Here is a 25,990-nt window from a genome sequence, read left to right as displayed (position 1 = left end):
CGGACTACGGAGGGAGAGTATAGCAGGTTTATTTTTTTATTATTTTTAACATTACATTTTTTACTATTGATGCCGCATAGGCAGCGTCAATAGTAAAAAGTTGGGGACACACAGGGTTAATAGTGGCGGTAACGGAGTGCGTTACCCGCGGCATAACGCGGTCCGTTACCGCCGGCATTAACTCTGTGTTAGCGGTGACCGGAGGGGAGTATGCGGGTGACAGGCACTGACTGCGGGGAGTAGGGGCCGGCCATTTTTTTCTCAACTGTGCCCGTCGCTGATTGGTCCCGGCAGCCATGACAAGCAGCTGGCGAGACCAATCAGCGAATGAATAACCATGACAGACAGAAGGACAGACAGACAGACAGAAGTGACCCTTAGACAATTATATAGTAGATATAGGTTTGTCGCCTTAAAAGGAGGGGGGCCCAGACACATTTCCTGCACAGGGGCCCCAAGCTGTCTGTGTCCGCCCCTGCATCAATTATAGGTCCATGTGTTAAGAGAATCAGAATAATCAAAAATTTGATTAGTTTTCCTGGAACAAGTAGTGAGATTAATGATAAAGTAAACGAAACATTCAAGAGGTGAGGATATCAAACAGGAAGTAGACAGAAGAAAAAAAAAAGGCGGTAAGAGAGGGGTGGGTAGGTAGGAGATAATAGGGGGGGGGGAGGGGTGACCCGGCGGAGAATGTTCAGAAGCAAGATATAGATAGGGTGAGAGGTTATAGTTATCAGATCAACTATCGGATATTTCTAGTATAAAGTTAGGGTTGGATCTAAATTGGATCCAGGGTTCCCATGTTTTGCGGAAAGAGAATGATGATTCTTGTGTGTTGGCTACTATTTCAGCCGTGTGAAACAATAGATCGATTTTTTTCCAGGACTTGCTTTTTGGAGGGGGTTTGGGTTGACTTCCATCTAGTAGGAATTAGGTATTTGCCAGCTGCTATAATAATATTAGCCATCTTGGAAGCTGAGGGATTCTCTGGCCATAAAGGTAGATTAAGAAGAGCAGATTGAGGTTTCATCAAAGGGACTTGGCCCAGAACTTTTGTAATTATTTCCCCAATCAGTTGCCAAAAGATCTTAATCACTGGACATGTCCACCATATGTGAAAATAGGTGCCTAAGTCTGCCCTGCATCTCCAACATTCCTCTGAAACGGAGGGATGCCATTGATGCAGTTGAGCTGGTGTACGATACCACCGAGTTACAATTTTATAAGAATTTTCTTGAATCTTCACACATTGGGAAGGGCCGTGAGATCTCCTATATATAGAGGCTATTTGATCTGGTGTAAAGTGAACATTCAGGTCTTTTTCCCAGAGTCCAACAAAAGCTCTCTTAATGTCAGCCTTTTCTGTGACCAGAGAATTATATAGTTTGGATAAAACTTTTTTTGGAGGCCTGTGTTGGGCGCAGAGTTGTTCAAAATGAGAGGTCGGGCGGGGTAGAGCAAGCTGAGTCTTGTATTTGGTACAATAATCTCTAATCCTATTAATATGGAGAAAGGAAACATGGAGGTGAGGTTTAAAAGCTTGGAGCTCCGAGATAGTCATCAAAGAGCCATCTAAGAATACTTGATCTCTTGAGATTGGGCGGTCTTCCGAGTCAGACAAAGCAGCATCGGGCACTTTAGGCAATTTAAGGGGCTATTTTTAGTATTAATCACTTTTTATTGACAATTAGGACCACTATATTTTAGATATAACAATCAGGTGACACACGAGTGATTCAGTCATTGTGATACATTTCTCCCTTGTTTCCCATTTCAGTCCTTTCCTACAGCTAATCCCTTATCTGATACATATGTGTAATAGAGATATTTGAGCACCCTTCCCACCAAACAGGTAACTACTCATTGTGGAAATTTGACTAATGTATTTTATAGTTTAGCGCAGGTAAAAATATTTTATATAAATATTTTATTTTTATTGCTTATAGTTTTTCATTCCCTTGTGTGGTAGGGAATACTACCCGCAGCTACTCTTGTCCATCTTACGAGCGCCGCTACCCCACAAAACCTTTCCTAATATCCTATACCTGTCCGCCATACAGTCAAGTCCCACGCTGCAATCCATCTCAAGGGATTAAAGTACCATCATTTATTTTTCAACAGGACAATGACCCCAAACACACCTCCAGGCTGTGTAAGGGCTATTTGACCAAGAAGGAGAGTGATGGGGTGCTACACCAGATGACCTGGTCTCTAAAGTCACCAGACCTGAACCCAATCGAGATGGTTTGGGATGAGCTGGACCGCAGAGTGAAGGCAAAAGGGCCAACAAGTGCTAAATGCTCTGGGAACTCCTTCAAGATTGTTGGAAGACCATTCCCGGTGACTACCTCTTGAAGCTCATCAAGAGAATGCCAAGAGTGTGCAAAGTAGTCATCAAAGCAAAAGGTGGCTAATTTGAAGAACCTAGAATATAAGACATATTTTCAGTTGTTTCACACTTTTTTGTTAAGTATATAATTCCACATGTGTTAATTCATAGTTTTGATGCCTTCAGCGTGAATGTACAATTTTCATAGTCATGAAAATACAGAAAAATCTTTAAATGAGAAGGCGTGTCCAAACTTTTGGTCTGTACTGTATATATATATATATATATATATATATATATATATATGTATATATATATATATATATATATATATATATATATATATACCTATAAATTCCAGAGAGCATAATGCCCCATGTCCGAAAGATGCAATTTAATCCATTTTAAATATAAAATCAATAAACTTTATTAACAAAAATACAAAAGAGTACAACAATATGTATTGAGGATAAGGTGTGTGACACTAAAGGACATTCACACCAGAGTGCGCGCATAACACAGAGTATAGGCGCAGCAGGAACAACATATGGGGAGAAGTAATAAATAACAACAGGCTAGTAATAAAGTGCCAGAGATTGTATGTACATATGTCGGGTGATAGCGAAAAAGACGAAGGGGTTAAATAGAACCAGTAACCCTATAGTGGGGATAAACCCTGCCCTTATAAGCGCTCACGCATATTGCAACCTGCCCAAATCGTATTACCATAAAGATACACTCCTAGACCTGCCTACTGCTTACCCATGTGCGCAGACTCCAGTGTGGACTGTCCCACCGAAAGCCCCAACACGCGTTTCGCGTTATAAGTGCTTCCTCAGCCCCCCGAAGCAATACATATTGTTGTACTCTTTTGTATTTTTGTTAATAAAGTTTATTGATTTTATATTTAAAATGGATTAAATTGTATCTTTCGGACATGGGGCATTATGCTCTCTGGAATTTATAGGTTTATATTATAGGGGAGTTTTGCCCCCCTTCGTCCCCCGTTGGAGTGCAATGGGCACGTCCTATAGAAGGGACTTTTCTACTTGTGATTACGTCCTTAGGTTTGGTTTTTGTTAAACATATATATATATATATATATATATATATATATATATATATATATATAGTGCCTTGCGAAAGTATTTGGCCCCCTGGAACTTTTCAACCTTTTCCCACGTATCATGCTTCAAACATAAAGACACCAAATGTAAATTTTTGGTGAAGAATCAACAACAAGTGGAACACAATTGTGAAGTTGAACGAAATGTATTGGTTATCTTTATGTTTGAAGCATGATATGTGGGAGAAGATTGAAAAGTTCAAGGGGGCCGAATACTTTCGCAAGGCACTGTAACTGGCAGACACAATACCTGTAATAAAATAGAAATAGTTGTTCAGATTTTTAAGATGTTGCACTAATTCCAAGCAATGTTTCATTTCCAGGGCTATAAATTTACTAAGATAGGGCTTGTGCAGACGTCCGTAGATTCTCTCATCTGAGAAAATCTGACCGACTATGCAAATTACATTCTGAAAAGAGTTTGATCAGAGTGTGATCACAGTGTGCTCTAATTCTCTCGAATGAGGAGAAGATGGAAAAAAAATTCTCCATTCTGTGAGTGTGGGAAATTGGACTGCACTCAGGTGTCATCTGAGTGCAACCTGATATTTTTCATGCACTCATTGACTTGCATGGCCGAGTGCGATCCAAACTTGCATGTAGCACAATTCAGACGTGTACACAGCCAAATGGACTAATATTAGTTTTATGTTTTGTCGGATCACACTCGGACCACAAATACGCTTGTCTGCACCTGCTTTTTCATCGATATAATATCACAATACCAAGTTGTCTAGTCGTTACAAAGTATAAAGCACTAGGAATTACAAGGTCATGCAGGATGGTGGACCACTTTGAGCTGTAAGATAGCTGGATCAATAGGGATCATCATATCACTGGACCACCTGGGATCATGCTTATCTGTCATTAAGTATAACAATGCCAACGACTTTTAAGTCAAATGTAGCACTGGCCTACTGGAGGTTTTAATGATTTGCAGAAATCAGTTGTAATAGATATCTTAAAGCCATGAGCTATAATAACTTGACATGACATATTTAGCAGTATTTGGCATCACAACCAGAGGTGCAACTTCACGCTCCAATGCAAATTTAACGACTACCGTATATTACTTTAATACTAGTGGCAGTAGGACTTTGGGACTCACCAAGTCACCAGTGGCAGGATGCGACTGTTACCTGTGACCCTGAGTCACTTCTCGCGGACAAGCCGTGAGTCAGGGTAGTCAAGGAGCCCGAGGTCAAAAGCCAGGAGGGTAAGTCATACGCAAAGGGAAGAGACAAGGGCATAGTCATGTAAAGTATGAGGTCAGAATACCAGGAGGGAAGTGGATCAGAGCAAAGGGATCAGGCAAAGCGGATGGTCAGAATGAGGTCCAAGGTCAGGCAGCAAGAAGATCCAAAAGCAGAAGACAAGGCGCAGAGACACAAACCACACAGAGCTGAATCTACGTCTGGCAGCGATATGGGACTGACAGCCTAGCTAAGTAGCTGGGTAATCACCTGCGACAGGGAACACCTGGAGGCAGCCCAGAACCTCGCAGTCTCAGATTGGCAGCCCAAGCTGTCAATCAAAACACCGACAGCTCAGCGCGCCTCTGCCCCAGATTGGAGGGCTAAGCTGTCAGTAACTGCATCCCAGACACACTGACGGGGGGAATCGTCACAGTGTCCCTGTTTCCTCTGCACCTCCCCTTGTTCGCAGCTTGGATGCATTTCCTTTATGTGGGGAACAATTTTTTTGTATCACGGTCCAGAAATATTAAACTAAGCTGGCACCTAGTTCTGTTCATACATCATCGAGTTTCTAGGTTATAGCTGTATATAAAATACCCAGCTCCTGTCTCCTACAATAACTCCGACCCTCCACAAGCCAGTGATCTACGCGACTTTTCTTGATAAAGAGATATACGGAGCATTGTCAGAGGTGACACAGGATAGAAGTTTCTGCCACTGGGGAACACCCGCTCTCTGCAGTATTTACCTGAGTAATTATTTCTTCAATATGATCCATAAAGTACAGTTATGGTGAATGTGACATTTTACCTCAGCACCTGTATTTCAGGATTGTGAACCCTTCGCTTACCTAGCACTCTTCCCAGGAAAAGGGCCTTTGGTCCATTAAACTGAGTCTCTGAAGAAGGAGGAAGGCTGTATGTTGCCGGAGAGTAATGATCGAGCTGAAGAAGAGGAATAAAAGAAAGTGAGATGGGATAAATAAAACCCACTGACATTATATTTCATTGGATCAGCGCTTTTTAATATCACACATTCCTGATGACACCTTTTCTAATACATCTCTGACCAGAAGAAAAATCCATGTCCTTGACATGAAGGTGAGCTATAAATGTATCGAGAAGAGAACGTTCTAGTGTTTCTCCAGCCAGGATAATATGGGCGCAGTGCAGCATGTATACTCATGGCAGAATTGTATATACCTTTGTAACATGCAGAAATTCAACCTTTTAACTGAAAGGGTTATTCACCAAATGTTAAGTTATTCCCTATCCATAGGATAGGGGATAGCTTATTGGCTGCTGAGGGTTCAACCCCTGAGACCCCCGTGATCACAAAATTGAGGCTCTGGCGGTGCACATGTTCGACCTATGCTACCAGTCATAGTCTATGGAACTGCTGAGGAAAGCTGATTACAGCGCTCTGCTTTCTCTGGCAGTCTCACAGACAATAAGCGATAACTTAACATTTTGGGAATAACCCTTTAAAGGGAACCTGTCACCCCCAAAATCGATGGTGAGGTAAGCTCACCATCATCAGGGGCTTATCTACAGTATTTTGTAATGCTGTAGATAAGCCGCCGATGTAACCTGAAAGAGGAGAAAAAGAGGTTAGAGCAAAGTACTGCAGTGCGCAGGCACCGGGCCTCTCTGACCTTTACAGCGCCTGCGCACTGCAGTACTTTCCTCTGCCCTCAACAGGGCAGACAAAGTACGCCTGCACCGGAGCCGCGGCGTGAAGACCAGAAGAGGACGTCATCGTATGAAGATAGGAGGCGCCGAAGTGGACCTGAGACACCCATTTCACCAGACCGCAGCGTGACCGCCCCTGGGTGAGTATAATCTAACCTCTTTTTCTCCTCTTTCAGGTTACATCGGGGGCTGATCTACACCCTTACAGCATGCTGTAGATAATCCCCTGATGACGGTGAGCTTACTGCACCATCGATTTTGGGGGTGACAGGTTCCCTTTAAACATCAAGTAAAAGAAATTCTTTATCTCTGACAGTGGCATTTAACTCGCGCCGGAAATCTCGCCCATCGGTGACCCCATCATGTGATCGCGGGTCACCGATGGGTTGGCACCGTCCTGTGGTTGGCGGTCATAGCAAGTGAGCATTTCGTCTACATACAGGCGATCTGATCATCGCCTGTATGTAGCAGAGCCGATTGGACAACTGCAGCTTCTAGTCTCGCATGGAGACTACTGAAGCATGCAAAAAGTAAAAAAAATAAATAAAAAAAATAAAAGTTCAACACACCCCCCTTTCGCCCCATTCAAAATAAAACAATAATAACAAAAAAAATCTAATATATACATTTTTGGTATCGCCGAGTTCAGAATTGGCCGATCTATCAATATAAAAAACAAATTAACCCGATTGCTAAATGACATAACAAGAAAAAAGTGAAAACGCCCAAATTACGTTTTTTTGGTCACTGCTACATTGCGATAAAATGCAATAACGTGCGATCTACACAATATGGTATCAATAAAAACATTAGCTCAGCACACACAAAAAAAGCCCTCACCCAGCCCAAATAACGAAAAATAAAGATGCTACAGGTCTTGGAAAATGGTGCCATTTTTTTTTAACCAAAGTTTGGATTTTTTTTTCACCTCTTAAATGAAAAAAAACCTATACATTTTGGTGTCTATGAACTCGCAATGACCTGGAAAATCATAATAGCAGGTCAGTTTTAGCATTTAGTGAACATGGTAAAAAAACAAACAAAAAAAAAACAACTGTGGGATTGCACTTTTTTTTTTGCAATTTCACTGCTCTTGGAATTTTTTTCCCGTTTTCCAGTACACTGTATGTTTAAACCTATGGTGTCAAAATTACAACTTGGCCCACAAAAAACAAGTCCTTACATGGCCATTTTGACCCAAAATTAAAAAATGTATGGATCTGGGAAAAGGGGAGCAAAAAACGAAAACGCAAACAACGGAAAATGGCCCAGGGGTCAAGGGGTTAAAACTGCAGCATGCGCTTTCCATGAAGCATTTTTTTCTCCATATAATCAATGCAAATTAATGATACAATGAAAAAAGAAATAAAAATTATATAAAACTTTTGTGATTTTATTTTGTAAACTAAACTTAGTTTCAAAGTTTGTGTTCTTTTCCTGTCGTCATTTTTCACCTTCAACATAATCATATTATTTCACTATTTTTTCAATCGGAACATAAAACAAATTATTGATTTTGTTTTTGCATTCATTTGTATTTCACATGAGGAAATAATATGTGCATTATTATCAGGTATCAGTAATATACAGTACTTATTTTAAGTATAACAGATGCAATGTTTTTCTTTAAGTAGGTGTCATATTGTCCTGTAGCAGGTATGTTCACCTGTACAGTGTTACCCTTACATAATGGAATTATTCACTAAGATTTTATAGACCATAATAAGTAGAAATGAGACGCAACATTAGCACCATCTAGTGGCAGAAATGTAACTTGTTGCCTGCTATAGCCCTAGTTAGATATTTAGGATTATTCTATACTTGCATATCACTCAGACTTTGTATATTTGTGTTATATGGACATTGTGCTGGACTAATATAATGTCTCTTATGGCTTACATTGACTGTACTTGGTTGTGATCTTCATCGTGTCAATGTTCGTACTGATAATGGGCCAAATTGTGCCAATATAGTGGACTCCCAACTTGATGTTTGTGGGCTCTGATGAAAATGTCCCACAGGACCACCAACTATTATGAGTTTTTAACCCCTTCAGGACCATGGGATTTTCCGTATTTCCGTGTTCGTTTTTCGCTCCCCTCCTTCCCAGAGCCATAGCGTTTTATTTTTCTGTCAATATGGCCATGTGAGGACGAGTTTTACTTCTGAATGACATCATTGGTTTTACCATGTCGTGTACTTGAAAATGGGAAAAAAATTCCAAGTGCGGTGAAATTGTAAAAAAGTGCAATCCCACACTTGTTTTTTGTTTGGCTGTTTTGCTAGGTTCACTAAATGCTAGAACTGACCTGCCATTTTGATTCTCCAGGTCATTACGAGTTCATAGACCCCAAACATGTCTAGGTTATTTTTTTATCTAAGTGGTGAAAAAAAATTCAAAACTTTGCTAAAAAAAAATTGCGCCATTTTCCGATATCCATAGCGTCTCCATTTTTCATGATCTGGGGTCAGGTTAGGGCTTATTTTTTGCGTGCCGAGCTGACGTTTTTAATGATGCCATTTTGGTGTAGATATGTTCTTTAGATGCCTGTTTTTTGCATTTTAATGCAATGTCGCGGCGACCAAAAAAACATAATTCGGACATTTCAAATTTTTTTCTCGCTACGCCGTTTAGCGATCAGGTTAATCCTTTTTTTGATAGATTGGGCGATTCTGAAAGCGATGATACCAGATATGTGTATATTTGATTTTTTTTTTATGTTTTATTTTGAATGGGGCGAAAGGGGGGTGATTTAAACTTTTACATTTTTTTATTTTTTTCATATTTTTGTAAACTTTTTTTTAACTTTTGCCATTCTTCAATAGCCTCCATGGGAGGCTAGAAGCTGGCACAATGGGAACGGCTCGGCTACATTGGAGCGATCATCAGATCGCTCATATCTAGCTGAATTACAGGCTTGCTATGGGTGCCAACCACAGGGTGGCGCTCACAGCAAGCCGGCATCAACAACCATAGAGGTCTCAAGGAGACTTCAGGATATCATGGCGATGCATCGCTGACCCCGATCATGTGACGGGGTCGGCGATGCGCTCATTTCCGGCCCAATGGAGGAAGCGGTAGTTAAATGCCACTGTCAGCAGTTGACAGCAGCATTTAAATTTAACTAGTTAATAGCGGCTGGTGGATCGCGATCCCACCCGTCGCTATTGCGGTCACATGTCAGCTGTTCAAAACAGCTGACATGTCCCGGCTTTGATGCTGACTCACCGCCGGAGCCTACATCAAAGCAGGGGATCTGACCTCGGACGTACTATCCCGTCCGAGGTTAGAAAGGAGTTAATAGTATTGGTCATCTCATATGAGTCAAAGGGACCCCCACTCTCTGTCTCTCAATCAGGATGTGTCACATTTTGCCATGTGCTAATATATAGTTATGGTGATGAAAGATGTACTTTATCTGCTTTATCATAGAGGTGTTCACTTCAACTGTACCTAAATTGGAAGCATTAGTGGCCAGTCAGTGTGCACAATGGAACATAATGCCTTGATTTATAGGGAACCCGGATTGGGTTCAGATTTCAATTAATTCTTTATTAACTTCCTAACTCTGAACTCAACTGCTTCTGCCAACTACCTCTTTCCTTAACCCCTTAAGCCCCGAGGGTGGTTTGCACGTTAATGACCGGGCCAATTTTTACAATTCTGACCACTGTCCCTTTATGAGGTTATAACTCTGGAACGCTTCAACGGATCGTGACATATTGTACTTCATTTTAGTGGTAACATTTATTCGATATAACTTGCGTTTATTTGTGAAAAAAATGGAAATTTGGCGAAAATTTAGAAAATTTCGCAATTTTCCAACTTAAAATTTTTATGCCCTTAAATCACAGAGATATGTCACGCAAAATACTTAATAAGTAACATTTCCCACATGTCTACTTTACATCAGCACAATTTTGGAACCAAAATTTTTTTTTGTTAGGGAGTTATAAGGGTTAAAAGTTGACCAGCAATTTCTCATTTTTACAACACCATTTTTTTTTAGGGACCACATCTCATTTGATGTCATTTTGAGGGGTCTATATGATAGAAAATACCCAAGTGTGACACCATTCTAAAAACTGCACCACTCAAGGTTCTCAAAACCACATTCAAGAAGTTTATTAACCCTTCAGGGGTATCACAGGAATTTTTGGAATGTTTAAATAAAAATGAATATTTAACTTTTTTTCACACAAAATTTATTTCAGCTCCAATTTGTTTTATTTTACCAAGGGTAACAGGATAAAATGGATGCCAAACATTGTTGTACAATCTGTACTGAGTACGCTGATACCCCATATGTGGGGGTAAACCACTGTTTGGGCGCATGGCAGAGCTCGGAAGGAAAGGAGCGCCATTTGACTTTTCAATGCAAAATTGACAGGAATTGAGATGGGACGCCATGTTGCGTTTGGAGAGCCCCTCATGTGCCTAAACATTGAAACCCCCCACAAGTGACACCATTTTGGAAAGTAGACACCCTAAGGAACTTATCTAGATGTGTGGTGACCACTTTGACCCACCAATTGCTTCACAGAAGTTTATAATGCAGAGCCGTAAAAATAAAAAATCATATTTTTTCACAAAAATGATCTTTTCGCCCCCAATTTTTTATTTTCCCAAGAGTAAGAGAAGAAATTGGACCTCAAGAATTGTTGGCCAATTTGTCCTGAGTACGCTGATACCCCATATATGGGTGTAAACCATTGTTTGGGCGTATGGCAGAGCTCGGAAGGGAAGGAGCGCCATTTTACTTTTCAATGCAAAATTGACTGGAATTGAGATGGGATGCCATGTTGCGTTTGGAGAGCCCCTGATGTGCCTAAACATTGAAATCCCCACAAGTGACACCATTTTGGAAAGTAGACCCCTTAAGGAACTTATCTAGAGGTGTGGTGAGCACTTTGACCCAACAAGTGCTTCACAGAAGTTTATAATGCAGAGCCGTAAAAATAAAAAATCATATTTTTTCACAAAAATAATCTTTTCGCCACCAATTTTTTATTTTCCCAAGGGTAAGAGAAGAAATTAGACCACAAAAGTTGTTGTGCAATTTGTCCTGAGTGCGACGATACCCCATATGTGGGGGTAAACCACTGTTTGGGCGCATGGCAGAGCTCGGAAGGAAAGGAGCGCCATTTGACTTTTCAATGCAAAATTGACTGGAATTGAGATGGGACGCCATGTTGTGTTTGGAGAGCCCCTGATGTGCCTAAACATTGGAACCCCTCACAAGTGACACCATTTTGAAAAGTAGACCCCTTAAGGAACTTATCTAGATGTGTGGTGAGCACTTTGACCCAACAAGTGCTTCACAGAAGTTTATAATGCAGAGCCGTAAAAATAAAAAATCTTATTTTTTCACAAAAATGATCTTTTCGCCCCCAATTTTTTATTTTCCCAAGGGTAAGAGAAGAAATTAGACCACAAAAGTTGTTGTGCAATTTGTCCTGAGTGCGACGATACCCCATATGTGGGGGTAAACCACTTTTTGGGAGCATAGCAGAGCTCGGAAGGGAAGGAGCGCCATTTGACTTTTCAATGCAAAATTGACTGGAATTAAGATGGGACGCCATGTTGGTTTGGAGAGCCCCTGATGTGCCTAAACATTAAAACCCCCCACAAGTGACACCATTTTGGAAACTAGACCCCCTAAGGAACTTATCTAGATGTGTTTTGAGAGCTTTGAACCCCCAAGTGTTTCACTACAGTTTATAACGCAGAGCCGTTAAAATAATTTTTTTTTTTTTTCGCAAAAATTATTTTTTAGCCCCCAGTTTTGTATTTTCACAAGGGTAACAGAATAAATTGGACCCCAAAAGTTGTTGTCCAATTTGTCCTGAGTACGCTGATACCCCATATGTGGGGGGGAACCACTGTTTGGGCGCATGGCAGAGCTCGGAAGGGAAGGAGCGCCATTTGGAATGCAGACTTAGATGGATTGGTCTGCAGGAGTCACGTTGCATTTGCAGAGCCCCTGATGTACCCAAACAGTACAAACCCCCCACAAGTGACCCCATATTAGAAAATAGACCTCCCAAGGAACTTATCTAGATGTGTTGTGAGAACTTTGAACCCCTAAGTGTTTCACTACAGTTTATAACGCAGAGCCGTGAAAATAAAAATTCTTTTTTTTTTTTTTCACAAAAATGATTTTTTAGCCCCCAGCTTTGTATTTTTACAAGGGTAACAGAATAAATTGGACCCCAAAAGTTGTTGTTCAATTTGTCCTGAGTACGCTGATACCCCATATGTGGGGGGGAACCACTGTTTGGGCGCATGGCAGAGCTCGGAAGGGAAGGAGCGCCATTTGGAATGCAGACTTAGATGGATTGGTCTGCAGGAGTCACGTTGCATTTGCAGAGCCCCTGATGTACCCAAACAGTAGAAACCACCCACAAGTGACCTCATATTGGAAACTAGACCTCCCACGGAACTTATCTAGATGTGTTGTGAAAACTTTGAACCCCCAAGTGTTTCACTACAGTTTACAACGCAGAGCCGTGAAAATAAAAATTCTTTTTTTTTTTTTTCACAAAAATGATTTTTTAGCCCCCAGCTTTGTATTTTTACAAGGGTAACAGAATAAATTGGACCCCAAAAGTTGTTGTTCAATTTGTCCTGAGTACGCTGATACCCCATATGTGGGGGGGAACCACTGTTTGGGCGCATGGCAGAGCTCAGAAGGGAAGGAGCGCCATTTGGAATGCAGACTTAGATGGATTGGTCTGCAGGAGTCACGTTGCATTTGCAGAGCCCCTGATGTACCCAAACAGTAGAAACCACCCACAAGTGACCTCATATTGGAAACTAGACCTCCCACGGAACTTATCTAGATGTGTTGTGAAAACTTTGAACCCCCAAGTGTTTCACTACAGTTTACAACGCAGAGCCGTGAAAATAAAAAATCCTTTTTTTTCCCACAAAAATGATTTTTAGCCCCCCAAATTTTTATTTTCCCAAGGATAACAAGAGAACTTGGACCCAAAAAGTTGTTGTCCAATTTGTCTCGAGTACGATGATACCCCATATATTGGGGTAAACCCATGTTTGGGCGCACGGGAGAGCTCGGAAGTGAAGGAGCACTGTTTTACTTTTTCAATGCAGAATTGGCTGGAATTGAGATCGGACGCCATGTCGCGTTTGGAGAGCCCCTGATGTGCCTAAACAGTGGAAACCCCCCAATTATAAATGAAACCCTAATCCAAACGCACCCCTAACCCTAATCCCAACTGTAACCCTAACCACACACCTAACCCTGACACACCCCTAATTCTAATCCCAACCCTAATCCCAACCGTAAATGTAATCCAAACCCTAACCCTAGCCCTAACCCTAGCCCTAACCCTAATGGGAAAATGGAAATAAATACATTTTTTTTAATTTTATTATTTTTCCCTAAGGCTAGGTTCACATTGCGTTAGGGAAATCCGTTTAGCACTAGCGGATTGCGCTAACGCAATGTCTTTTTAGGTGTCGTGTTTAGTGGTCGCGTTAACGTCCCCGCTCTGGAAGATCGGGGATCGGACCTCGGGCGCGCCGCGGACGCTGCAAGCAGCGTCTGAGGCGCGCCACAAAAGAATGGCACCTTGCTAGCGCGAGCCGAAAATGGCACGCTCTAGCGATGCGCTACACCCGAAAATCACATTGCTGTCAATGGTTGTGCTAACGGACCCGTTGCACGGCGTTAATTGTGACATTTTCGCCGTGCAACGCTGTCCGTTAGCGTTAACCCATTAACGCAATGTGAACCTAGCCTAACTAAGGGGGTGATGAAGGGGGGTTTGATTTACTTTTATAGCATTTTTTATATCGGATTTTTATGATTGGCAGCCGTCACACACTAAAAGACGCTTTTTATAGCAAAAAAGTTTTTGCGTCTCCACATTTTGAGACCTATAATTTTTCCATATTTTAGTCCACAGAGTCATGTGAGGTCTTGTTTTTTGCGGGACGAGTTGACGTTTTTATCGGTTACATTTTCGGACACGTGACAGTTTTTGATCGCTTTTTATTCCGATTTTTTGTGAGGCAGAATGACCAAAAACCAGCTATTCATGAATTTCTTTTGGGGGAGGCGTTTATACCGTTCCGCGTTTGGTAAAATTGATGAAGCAGTTTTATTCTTCGGGTCAGTACGATTACAGCGACACCTCATTTATATCATTTTTTTTATGTTTTGGCGCTTTTATACGATAAAAGCTATTTTATAGAAAAAATAATTATTTTGGCATCGCTTTATTCTGAGGACTATAACTTTTTTATTTTTTTGCTTATGATGCTATATGGCAGCTCGTTTTTTGCGGGACAAGATGACGTTTTCAGAGGTACCATGGTTATTTATATCCGTCTTTTTGATCGCGTGTTATTCCACTTTTTGTTCAGCGTTATGATAATAAAGTGTTGTTTTTTGGCTCGTTTTTTTTTTTTTCTTACGGTGTTCACTGAAGGGGTTAACTAGTGGGCCAGTTTTATAGGTCGGGTCGTTACGGACGCGGCGATATTAAATATGTGTACTTTTATTGTTTTTTTGTTTTTTTTTTTAGGTAAAGAAATGTATTTATGGGAATAATATTTTTTTTTTTCTGCTTTATTTAGGATTTTTTTTTTTTTGTTTTTTTTTTACAAGTGTGGAAATTTTTTTTTTTTACTTTTTCACTTTGTCCCAGGGGGGGACATCACAGATCACCGATCTGACAGTGTGCACAGCACTCTGTTAGATCGGTGATCTGACATACAGCCGGGCAGGATTAGAGCTGCAGCTGCAGCCTGATCCTGACCCGGAAGTGCTCCCTGCAGGACCCGGATGCAGCCCGGCGGCCATTTTGGATCCGGGGACTGCAGGGAGAAGACGCTTGGTACACGGTGAGTACATCACCGTGTACCGATCGTCTCAGGGAAGCCCGCAGGGAGCCCCCTCCCTGCGCGATGCTTCCCTGCACCGCCGGCACACCGCGATCATCTTTGATCGCGGTGTGCCGGGGGTTAATGTGCCGGGAGCGGTCCGTGACCGCTCCTGGCACATAGTGCCGGATGTCAGCTGCGATAGGCAGCTGACACCCGGCCGCGATCGGCCGCGCTCCCCCCGTGAGCGCGGCCGATCGCATATGACGTACTATCCCGTCACTGGGAATTAAGTCCCAGGTCACCTGGACGGGATAGTACGTCATATGGGATTAAGGGGTTAAAGGGAATCTGTCAGTAGGATCAAACTTCCTACCTAAGCCATCTATATGGGCAGGTAGGTCATAGAACACTGAATAAAATGATACCTTGATATCTGCGATCCAATATCTTATTCCAGAGAAATCCACATTTTTCTTAATATGCAAATGAGCTGTAAATCTAGATCTATGGGCCAGAAACAGATCTGCCTGAGAATTGGCCCCCAGAGATAATTTTAAATGAAAGAGGCCATTACTAATGTGAGACTAACAGTCTATTCTCCTGATCGCACTGCAGAGCTGTGTGTTATTACAACTAACACAGTACAACAAAGTTAAACCTTGTCTCATTACAAACACATTTGCAGCTGCATTTTTCCTCTAAAAGTGCTGGCAGGTCAGCTCTACTGTATAGTGCCTTCCCCTACTCTGGCTGGTGAGGTGAAAGCTGAATAAGTGTTAATTATAATCAGACAAAGCCTTGCAATAGGGCTGACAGCACTATGAGAAGACAGATGCAACAATAGATATGTTTGTAATCTGACAATGATCTTCTCTGCTGTACTGTGTTAATCTGATCTCACTGCAGAGCTAATAGTGATTATGAGAGCAAAGTGTTAGCCATTAAATGTCTCACACTGATAACTTCACCTTTTGATTATAATAATCTCTGTGGGAAGATTCTCAAGGAGATCAGTGTCAGGACCAAAGTTCTTAACAGCTCATTTACATATTATGATTCATGTGGATTGTGGACCCACTGTCCTCCATCAATGTTTACCTAGGAGGGGCGTAGCTAAGCGGCTATCTGGTTTGTGCTAGAATTCTTGATAGTGGAGTTAGACTTGAACTGTAGGTAGCCACTAGGTGTCACTCATAGGCAGTCAATGCAGCTGCTGACCCCAAGGGTCAGGTTTGCTGACAAAGACACGGGCTCGGAGTAAATGGCAAGACAGGACTTGGACACTGTGCAGACAACATGGGTTCTTGATCAGTGGGCAGAACAGATACTGACACAGTCACAGGCAGAGCTGGATTTGGATACTGGAAAAGTCTCTGACATTATGGACTCTGGTACACTAAACAGAGGACACACTGGTGCAATCTTAAGTGCCATCGGAACATTTTCAGGGTTCAGGTACCGCAGGTGCAGTTTCGGGGTTTAAGTACCGCCGGTGTGGCTTCAATGTTCAGGTAACAGCAGTGCAGGGTCAGGTTCAGACAACTTAGCATATAGGGTAAATGTTCAGACTAAACAGGTTTACAGGAACACAAACACACTATATAGGATAATAGGATGGGAGACCTGGCAACATACAGTTGCATACATACTCAATGTAGGGAACTCCAGGGGTTGCTCAGGCGCCTCCCTACTGGGAAGGGTGCCTGATATGCAAGATTCCTTACAGCTATTTGCTGGGGCAATTTAAAAGTACGCGTGCCGCGCCTGAAAGCACAGGCACCCTAAGTATGCCACCGGGAAGCCTCTGTGACATACCCAGACCAGGAAGAAGGGAGCCACAACTGGGACCACTCTGTATAGCTGGAGCAGTAAGAATGTCGGTGTCCCTGAATATATGAAAAACGTAGATTTCTCTGGAATAAGACATTGGATCATAGATATCAAGGTGTCATTTTGATCGACTTTATATGAGCTACTTGCCCATACAGATGGCCTAGGAGGGTTGATCCTATTGACAGATTCCTTTTTTTAAAGTGGTAAAACCCCTTTAACTTTTGTTTAGCAATTTTTGCTAAAATGGCTGTTCTGCAGAACTGGGCACGAAGTGCTAGCATTAGCTCTCCACAAACATCAATGATCTCTGGACGCCCATGGGCCTGTTGCATGCTAACAGTTTGTAATTTCTTGGAACAGTTTTGGCAGATATTTTGCATCTTGTAAACGTCCACAAGATACCATCTGACTTAACCATCAAGCCATCATAATTTGGCCCTTGTCACTATTGCTACCTGCAATGACCACTAGGGGAACGTCACTGGACATAGAATTTTATTGCTCCCATTGAACTCCACACTTGTATTAACCCCTTTGTATACCCAAGACAGTACATCACAAATCATGTGTGCATGTATGGATTTTTTTTTATCTCTCACAAGAAAAACTGATGAAACAGAATTGTAAGGAAATTCTTATAAAACTCTGATTGAATTCTCTGATGAAACTCGGTCACTTGTCCTTGTAAGTGAAAAAATTGTCATGTGAAAGGGCCCTTAGGAGGAGCTCACCAGCTTGCAGTTTTTCTTCCGCTAGTGTTTGGCAGGAAACATATCTTTGTTTTTATAATATTCTTTGTTCTGAGTGAAAACAGTGCAGGAAAAAAAAATGTACCGTATGTGTATTTAATATATTCCGTAAAATCTTTTTCTTTCTTTATGTAAAGTAGCGGCAGGGATCCGGATGTAACTTAGTAAATAGTCATTGGAGTCTGTACCCTCGCACAGCACAGATCACACAGGGGGTCTCACTAGAAGACTGGCACCATCTTGAATGATTTGGCAGGTTGTAGTTATTGAAATGTTTCTGACATTAAGTCGAATCTTCGAATTCTAAGCATGCGACAACTCACAGACCCGTGTTTGGAAACAGTTACGGCTTGCTGAGAGAGAGAGCATCGCTACCCGGGCTTAATCCGCCGCTAATGTGATATAATTAAGCAACCAGATGGTTCCTGCTTATTAAAAGTGATTTTTTTCTAAAATATTCAATAGTCTGTCTAGACTCCCACCAACTTCTCCAAGGTAGATCATTATGTAAATGTGAATGCATCATTTACAGCTTAGTTTCTGCTGTAGAATTCATCATTTTCTACCATGGTGGGAAGATGTCAAACTATCATTTTATAGCAGGAGAAAGCTTTTCCCTTTACTGCTTCTTGTGGCAATACTTCTATATAACATCGACTGTGTTGCATCCTATTATCAAGACATTGCCCCATAAAATAAATGATAGGTTACAACTATTCGTAATGTATTGGAAGCAGAAATACCCTTAAAGTGGACTTTCTACTGGATTTTTAAATTTATACTAAATACATTGCCCAATTGTTGCTACTCCACTAATTCTCGAACAGTTTTTCTTTTTCTTCCGTGCCCCTCTGTTCGAATGTTATACCGCCTCATAATAATAATGGTATATGGAGCGCCCCCAGACACAGGGCCACGCGTTCTCGGTACCGGGCCTCCCTGGTTCGGTTCTGAGGTTGTCACGGTGGCTAGACCCGGTTCGCGACCCTGCTAAGGGGCGTCCAATAAAGGTGGTGCAGTCTGTCAGGAGTTCATGACGCCACCTGTGGTGTTCGGTCAGGGTGACCGACGCTGCTGTGGGGTCCGCTGGGGTGATGGAATGGCAGCTGGATGGTATACCTTCCCACAGGTGAAGTATGTCCCCAGGGCTTCCCAGTAAAGTAGATGGTGATGATGTGAGGTGCAGTCAATAACGAGGACACGAGGTTGCAGTCTCTTTACCTCTTTATTGAAGGCTTCACTATCCTCAGTCCAGAGCACGCTTAACAGGGCTATCTGAGACCGGCCGGTCCGATGGGCACATCCAGAGTTTCCTTCGCAGATGGAAATCATTGCCTACCACAAGCGCCTGTGTGTTGTAGTCCTACCCTGCTGAGCATTCGGAATAGTCTTCACAACTGCTGTTCTCGTTCGTTCATTCTCTACAGCTCTCTCTCTCTTTGGTTCCAGATGTTTCTAGTTTCAACGTCCCCCAGGTATGTTATGGCTAGGACGCACCCGTATGACGGGAAGGCCTGGAGGTCTTCCGGGACCCTAGAGACGCCCCTCTCCCACTGTTGCCCCCTATGTCTTCGTAGGTGTAGTAAGGTAGACAGCCAACCTATAATTAACTGTCCTGCGGAGTTCGAAGTAAGGCCTAGAGTCAGTTACTCCCGCGGTGTTCCGGCCACCGGCTACGCGCCTCAGTAGGATGTTGCCTCAGTCTCATGGCACGACTCCTACTGGTACTCCTTTGTGCTTGATCTCGTTTACACTGTTCCACAATATCCTTCCCTTCGTGTCTCTCTTGGATACTGCCGCGGGGTGTGCAGGCGCGGTTCCGTTATGTTCTGCTCTGTTCGCTAGGCACCTGCCAGGTTCCCACGCCTGACAGGGACCCCCCTGTGTCTTCTCCCTGCAACACCCCCTGCCAACCCAGTCAGCTTCTGACTAACTTCCTCCCCAACCCCTAGTTTTACCAGTGTGAGGAGTGGCCCAATAAATAAAGCCTTTTTCTCCCCCTAGTGGCCGGAGTGTGAAGTGTAATGTGTTCTGGTGATACCTGGTCAGGAGAACTCCTTAGTGCCATCAGATGTACCATCACTCCCCTTAGTGGCAGAGCGTCATACTGCAACGACCAGGTCTCTGGGGCGCTGCATATAGTACCATCACTCCCCTTAGTGGCAGAGCGTCATACTGCAACGACCAGGTCTCTGGGGCGCTGCATATAGTACCATCACTCCCCTTAGTGGCAGAGCGTCATACTGCAATGACCAGGTCTCTGGGGCGCTGCATATAGTTCTACATTTTTTGGTCCAGTGGACATTTTTTGGTCCAGTGGACAGTTCTATCAGTGATTGACAGCAACCTATGTATACACTTATACTAAGAAACCGGAGAACCCAGAGGAAACCTACGCAAACACGGAGAGAACATACAAACTCTTTGCAGATGTTGTCCTGGGTGGGATTAGAACCCAGGACCCCAGCGCTGCAAGGCTGCTGTGCTAACCACTGAGCCACCGTGCTGCCCACCTGAATGGAGGTACTTACAGTTAGGTCCATATATATTTGGACAGAGACAACATTTTTATAATTTTGGTTATGGAGATTACTACAATGAATTTTAAACAAAACAATTCAGACGCAGTTGAAGTTCAGACTTTCAGCTTTCATTTGAGGGTATCCACATTAAAATTGGATGAAGGGTTTAGGAGTTTCAGCTCCTTAACACGTGCCACCCTGTTTTTAAAGGGACCAAAAGTAATTGGACAATTGACTCCAAGGCTATTTCATGGAAAGGTGTGGCCAATCCCTTTCTTATGTCATTCTCAATTAAGCAGATAAAAGGCCTGGAGTTAATTTGAGGTGTGGTGCTTGCATTTGGAAGGTTTTGCTGTGAAGTAAACATGCAGTCAGAGGAGCTCTCCATGCAGGTGAAACAAGTCATCCTTAAGCTGCGAAAACAGAAAAAACCCATCCGAGAAATTGCTACAATATTAGGAGTGGCAAAATCTACAGTTTGGTACATCCTGAGAAAGAAAGAAAGCACTGGTGAACTCATCAATGCAAAAAGACCAGGGCGCCACGGAAGATAACAGGGGTGGATGATCGCAGAATAATCTCCATGGTGAAGAGAAACCCCTTCACAACAGCCAACCAAGTGAACAACACTCTCCAGGAGGTCGGCGTATCAATATCCAAATCTACCATAAAGAGAAGACTGCATGAAAGTAAATACAGAGGGTTCACTGCACGGTGCAAGCCACTCATAAGCATCAAGAATAAAAAGGCTAGACTGGACTTTGCTAAAAAACATCTAAAAAAGCCAGCACAGTTCTGGAAGAACATTCTTTGGACAGATGAAACCAAGATCAACCTCTATCAGAATGATGGAAAGAGAAAAGTATGGTGAAGGCGTGGTACAGCTCATGATCCAAAGCATACCACATCATCTGTAAAACACGGCGGAGGCAGTGTGATGGCTTGGGCATGCATGGCTGCCAGTGGCACTGGGTCACTAGTGTTTATTGATGATGTGACACAGGACAGAAGCAGCCGAATGAATTCTGAGGTATTCAGAGACATACTGCGTGCTCAGATCCAGCCAAGTTCAGCAAAACTGATTGTCCATTTGTAGTATGAAACGACGACCAATGACCCAAAACTGAAAGCCAAAGCAACCCAGGAGTTTATTAAAGCAAAGAAGTGGAATATTCTTGAATGGCCAAGTCAGTCACCTGATCTCAACCCAATTGAGCATGCAATTCACTTGTTAAAGACTAAACTTCATACAGAAAGGCCCACAAACGAACAGCAACTGAAAACCACCGCAGTGAAGGCCTGGCAGAGCATCAAAAAGGAGGAAACCCAGCGTCTGGTGATGTCCATGAGTTCAAGACTTCAGGCAGTTATTGCCAACAAAGGGTTTTCAACCAAGTACTAAAAATGAACATTTTATTTAAAATTATTGAATATGTCCAATTACTTTTGGCCCCTTTAAAAACAGGTTGGCACATGTTAAGGAGCTGAAACTTCTAAACCCTTCATCTAATTTTAATGTGGATACCCTCAAATGAAAGCTGAAAGTCTGAACTTCAACTGCATCTGAATTGTTTTGCTTAAAATTTATTGTGGTAAGGACTATAACCAAAATTAGAAAAATGATGTCTCTGTCCAAATATATATGGACCTAACTGTAAGCAATGTGTAAAGTTAGTCCCTTGCATGCTTGCTTGTTGTCAGGTCCCCAGTACCCACCAGTCAGTCTACCCGTCCAGTTCCTGTCTGCCCATACCTGCCTTGTTTTTATGTATTTCTAATAGTGGCTGTAAGGAGTGTGGTAGTGGGAGGAGTTAGTGTTCACGCATGTATTTCTTCCACGTCACATCCCTCTGATCACTGACCCATAGAAGCGCTATACCAGGTGCAAAACGGCTGTCGTCGGAACCTGCACACTCTCTTCCCTGCACACCCCCGAGCCATGAAGGTTTTTACTGCGTTTTAATAAAGGACTAACCAATTTTAAAAGATCGGTGAGTGCTACGACTTTCTTTCTTCGGACATGGACCATACTTGCCTTGTCTCCATGTATTTCAGCTGCACCATTCTGCACCTGACAGTGCTCATCTATGTACCAGCAAGACCAGCCCGCACCTTCCAGTGCTTATCTTTATTTTAACTGAACTAGCCTGCACCTGCCAGTGCCTATGTGTATACCAACCAGACTAGCGCACACCTGCCAGGGCTTACCTGCATACCAGCCATATCAGCCCACACCTGCCAGTGCCTAGCTATACCAGCCAGACCAACCTGCACTTGCCAGTGCTTTTCTGTATACCAGCCTGCACCTACCAGTGCCTATCTGTATACTAGCCAGCCCAGCCCACACCTGCCAGTGCTTACCTGTATACCATCCTGCACCTGCCAGTGCTTCTGTATACTAGCCATACCAGTCTGCACCTGCCAGTGCTGATCGGTATACCAGCCTGCACTTGCCAGTGGTTATCTATATACCAGCTGTACCAGCCCAAACCTGCCAGTGCATTTCTGTATACCAGCAGCCTGGTCAGTGGTTCCTGTGTTCCTTCCGTGCCTGTCTGTATCGGCTGTACTTCTACTGTACTCCTACTGGGATGTTCCAGCTACCTGTCCACTACCTGCCGTGCTTCCAAAATCTGTCCTGGAGCAGCACCTGGTGTCCAACTTAAGCCAAGCCTAACTCCACCATCAAGGGCTCTAGTGAAGAGTCGGGTACTCACCAAGTTACGCCCCTCCAGGCTCTCCTCGGACCACGGCACAGTGGTTCCACCAATCCCATTACACATGCAACATGTAACAATCTCCTGCCTCCCCTGCAGTTAAATATCTAGGTACGGACCTGGTCAGACCTTATTGTGCAATGCTATCTGAATATACATTTCACTTGTGGAGAAGGTAATGTACTGTGATTGTATTTGTCCTTTATACCCACAATCGGGAGATAACCTTACAGTTAGATATTTGTTTACAGACTGTGGTTTGTTTTTGTCCTTTTTCTATTGCGTGCATACTCCGCTTATAATGAATATGCACATTTTTACCTGTTTGTGATTTGCATAAATAAATAAAACTCAATTATGAGAATGTTTAATGCTGTAATAGGTTTGTATAGTCAGTAAAGTGCTAAAACATTTTAATAGCATTTAATAAAGATCTTACTTGGTTTCTTTATTAAATATAAAATTTGCCCATATACAGTGTGGGACAACTACAAATACTCTAGGAAATAGCGGTACTATTTGTACAATTTGAAATATAGAAGTTAGCTGTAAAGTGCATTTTATACCTGGAATATAATGTTCCTTCCAACTCTGGTGATATTGACATTGTGTGGTTGACCGTTTGCCATATTTTTATGATCATTGATATCAATGATAAAAGGATCTTTTGTGCCTCCTAAATTATACCGAATTTCCAGGATACCTAAAAGAGGGATAAGAAATCATTAGTCATCCAGTAGCAAAGTACTATTATAAATTCAATTTTTTTTTTTAGGAATACTTGTAAGCTCAAATGCAAGTCTATCCCATTTCTGTTAAAAAAAAAGTTACAGAGCATTGCACAAATTAGGCAATATGATCGGTAAAAACATGTAGAAAGTTAAATGATCTGACAATTTTAGAGTCAAGTGATGACACTCAGTGATTGGTGAGACAAGGCTTCAGAGTAAAGGAGATGCAACACTTGAGTAAGCAGTGCTAGAGTACTTCCCTGAATAGCAACGTTCCCAACCTCTAGTTGTTCAGGAAACCGCTACATAGTCCCATTAAAGGGAATCTGTCAGCAGGTTTTTGCAATGTAAACTGCAGGCAACATGAGGTAGGGACTGAGACACAGATTTCCGTGATTAGTTACTTATTAGGCTGTGTGCTGTTGTTTCAATATAATCAGTTTTATCAGCAGGAGATTATCACTGTTCAAACTACAGTTTGCTGTCCATATAAAATGTACACATAAAGCTGGGGTATGCGTGGAGGCAGCTTTCTAAGGTCTGCTACATGTTATTTCTAAGAACTTTGATTGTATCATAGAATCATAGAATGTTTGAATTGGAAGGGACCTCAAGTGTCATAATGTCCAACCCCCTGCTCAATGCAGGATCCACTAAACCATCTCAGATAGATTTCTGTCCTGACTCTGTTTGAAGACTTCCATTGAAGAATAACTCGCCACTAGTGATGGGTGAACCCCCCGATGTTCGGGATCGGCAGGTTCGCCCGAGTTTTTTTGTAAAGTTCAAGTTCGGGGCTGGAGATGACACGAACTTGCATCCGAACCCCGAACTCGGACTTTACATTTATGGGATGGGGCAGGGGGAGCTGTAAAAAAAGCAGAAAATTAATAATAAACATTATAATTATACTTACCTGACCAGCGATGTGTTCTCCCGTCCTGCTGTCTCCTGCATCTGCTTCCAGAGCTGCTCATTAACTGCCGGCAGTATTCACTGATGCGGCCGGGAGACAGCAGGACGAGAGGACACGTCGCTGGACAGGTAAGTATAATTATAATGTTTATTAATTTTCTGCTTTTTTTACAGCCCAAACTGGACCCAAACTGTAACACGGGTTTCCCATGTAGCACGGGTTCGCCCATCCCTACTCACCACCTCTTGTGGCAGCTTGTTCCACTCATTGATCACCCTCACTGTCAAAAAGTTTTGTATATTGTGTATCTACACTCTTTCAGTTTCAGTCCATTGCGTCTCATGTTTCCGTGTGCAAAAGAGAATGATGATCCCTCTACACTGTGACATCCCTTCAGATATTTGTAGGCAGCTGTTAAGTCTCCCCTTTGCCTTCTTTTTTGCAAGTTAAACATTCCCAGATCCTTTAACAGTTCATCGTAGGACATACTTTGCAGTCCGCTCACCATCCTGGTAGCTCTTCTCTGAATTTGCTCCAGTTTTTCAATGTCTTTTTTAAAATGTGGTGCATTTAAAAACTGATACATTGTTGGATTCAGGGTCTTTTTTTCTATGTTATGCAGCTCTCAGATGAGGTTGTAAAAGCCTGGTGACCGACCGTCTTTAAGTTGCTGGTTCTTTGTTGTTCTTTCCTGCTCAGTAGGTGATTAAGAGCGTCATTATTCAGGAAAATTTATGATGGGATATTGTCTCCTTCATTTTTGTGATTGGTAGTGGTTTCAGGCTGTAATGAGATGGATCAGCAGCCGTTTTCTCCCCTGAAGACATCAATGCTACCATGGTATAGTGCTGCATGTGTACCAACTTAAGTCAAGCTCAATTTTTGTGTTTTAAATGGTATAGAATATGTAGGATGTGAATAATGTCTGGTTCATGATATGTGTCCTCATGATGTGTTAATTCCCCTGTGGGCTGCAGTGCTAACTAATGCTCACAAGATGTCACTGTCTAAAATGTAGGTGAAAAGTGAAGTCTGCTTAGCAATACATCAGGCACAGAGACAATGTGAGAGTAAGGCCAGCTCAGATTGGGGAGGGGGAACTGAGAGTTAGTGTCAAGAACGGGAAGTAGGGTTCAGTACAGGACAGTAGTGTGAAGTGTCAGCAGCAGTCTCACGCATTGGGCTGCTAGGGACAATGTGGGCCTAATACTAGGGGCAGTGGATTACCAAAATTACCCTTACATGTGTTTCCGTCTACCGGCCTGTTGGAACCTTGAGATGGAAGTTAAAGGCCTTGGGTGCACTCAGCCTGTTGAGCTATAG

At 42.6% G+C, this 25,990-nt stretch overlaps 1 protein-coding gene across 1 annotated transcript in view; it reads right to left on the bottom strand.

Moving 5' to 3' along the window:
• The window catches only part of LOC138643322 (contactin-associated protein-like 2), a 342,436-nt gene that overhangs the window by 68,463 nt on the left and 247,983 nt on the right, over positions 1-25,990 (bottom strand). Inside the window, exons 9-10 of the mRNA XM_069732251.1 lie at positions 23,587-23,723; positions 5,505-5,598 (exon numbers count right to left, since the gene is read on the bottom strand). Of these exons, the coding sequence (XP_069588352.1) occupies positions 5,505-5,598; positions 23,587-23,723 (231 nt within the window). The remainder of the gene's footprint in view (positions 1-5,504; positions 5,599-23,586; positions 23,724-25,990) is intronic.

This window comes from Ranitomeya imitator, chromosome 6, assembly GCF_032444005.1.
Source record: "Ranitomeya imitator isolate aRanImi1 chromosome 6, aRanImi1.pri, whole genome shotgun sequence".
Classification (NCBI taxonomy): domain Eukaryota; kingdom Metazoa; phylum Chordata; class Amphibia; order Anura; family Dendrobatidae; genus Ranitomeya; species Ranitomeya imitator.
Note: the sequence above shows the minus strand (reverse complement) of the source record. Positions and strands in the feature narration are given on the sequence as shown.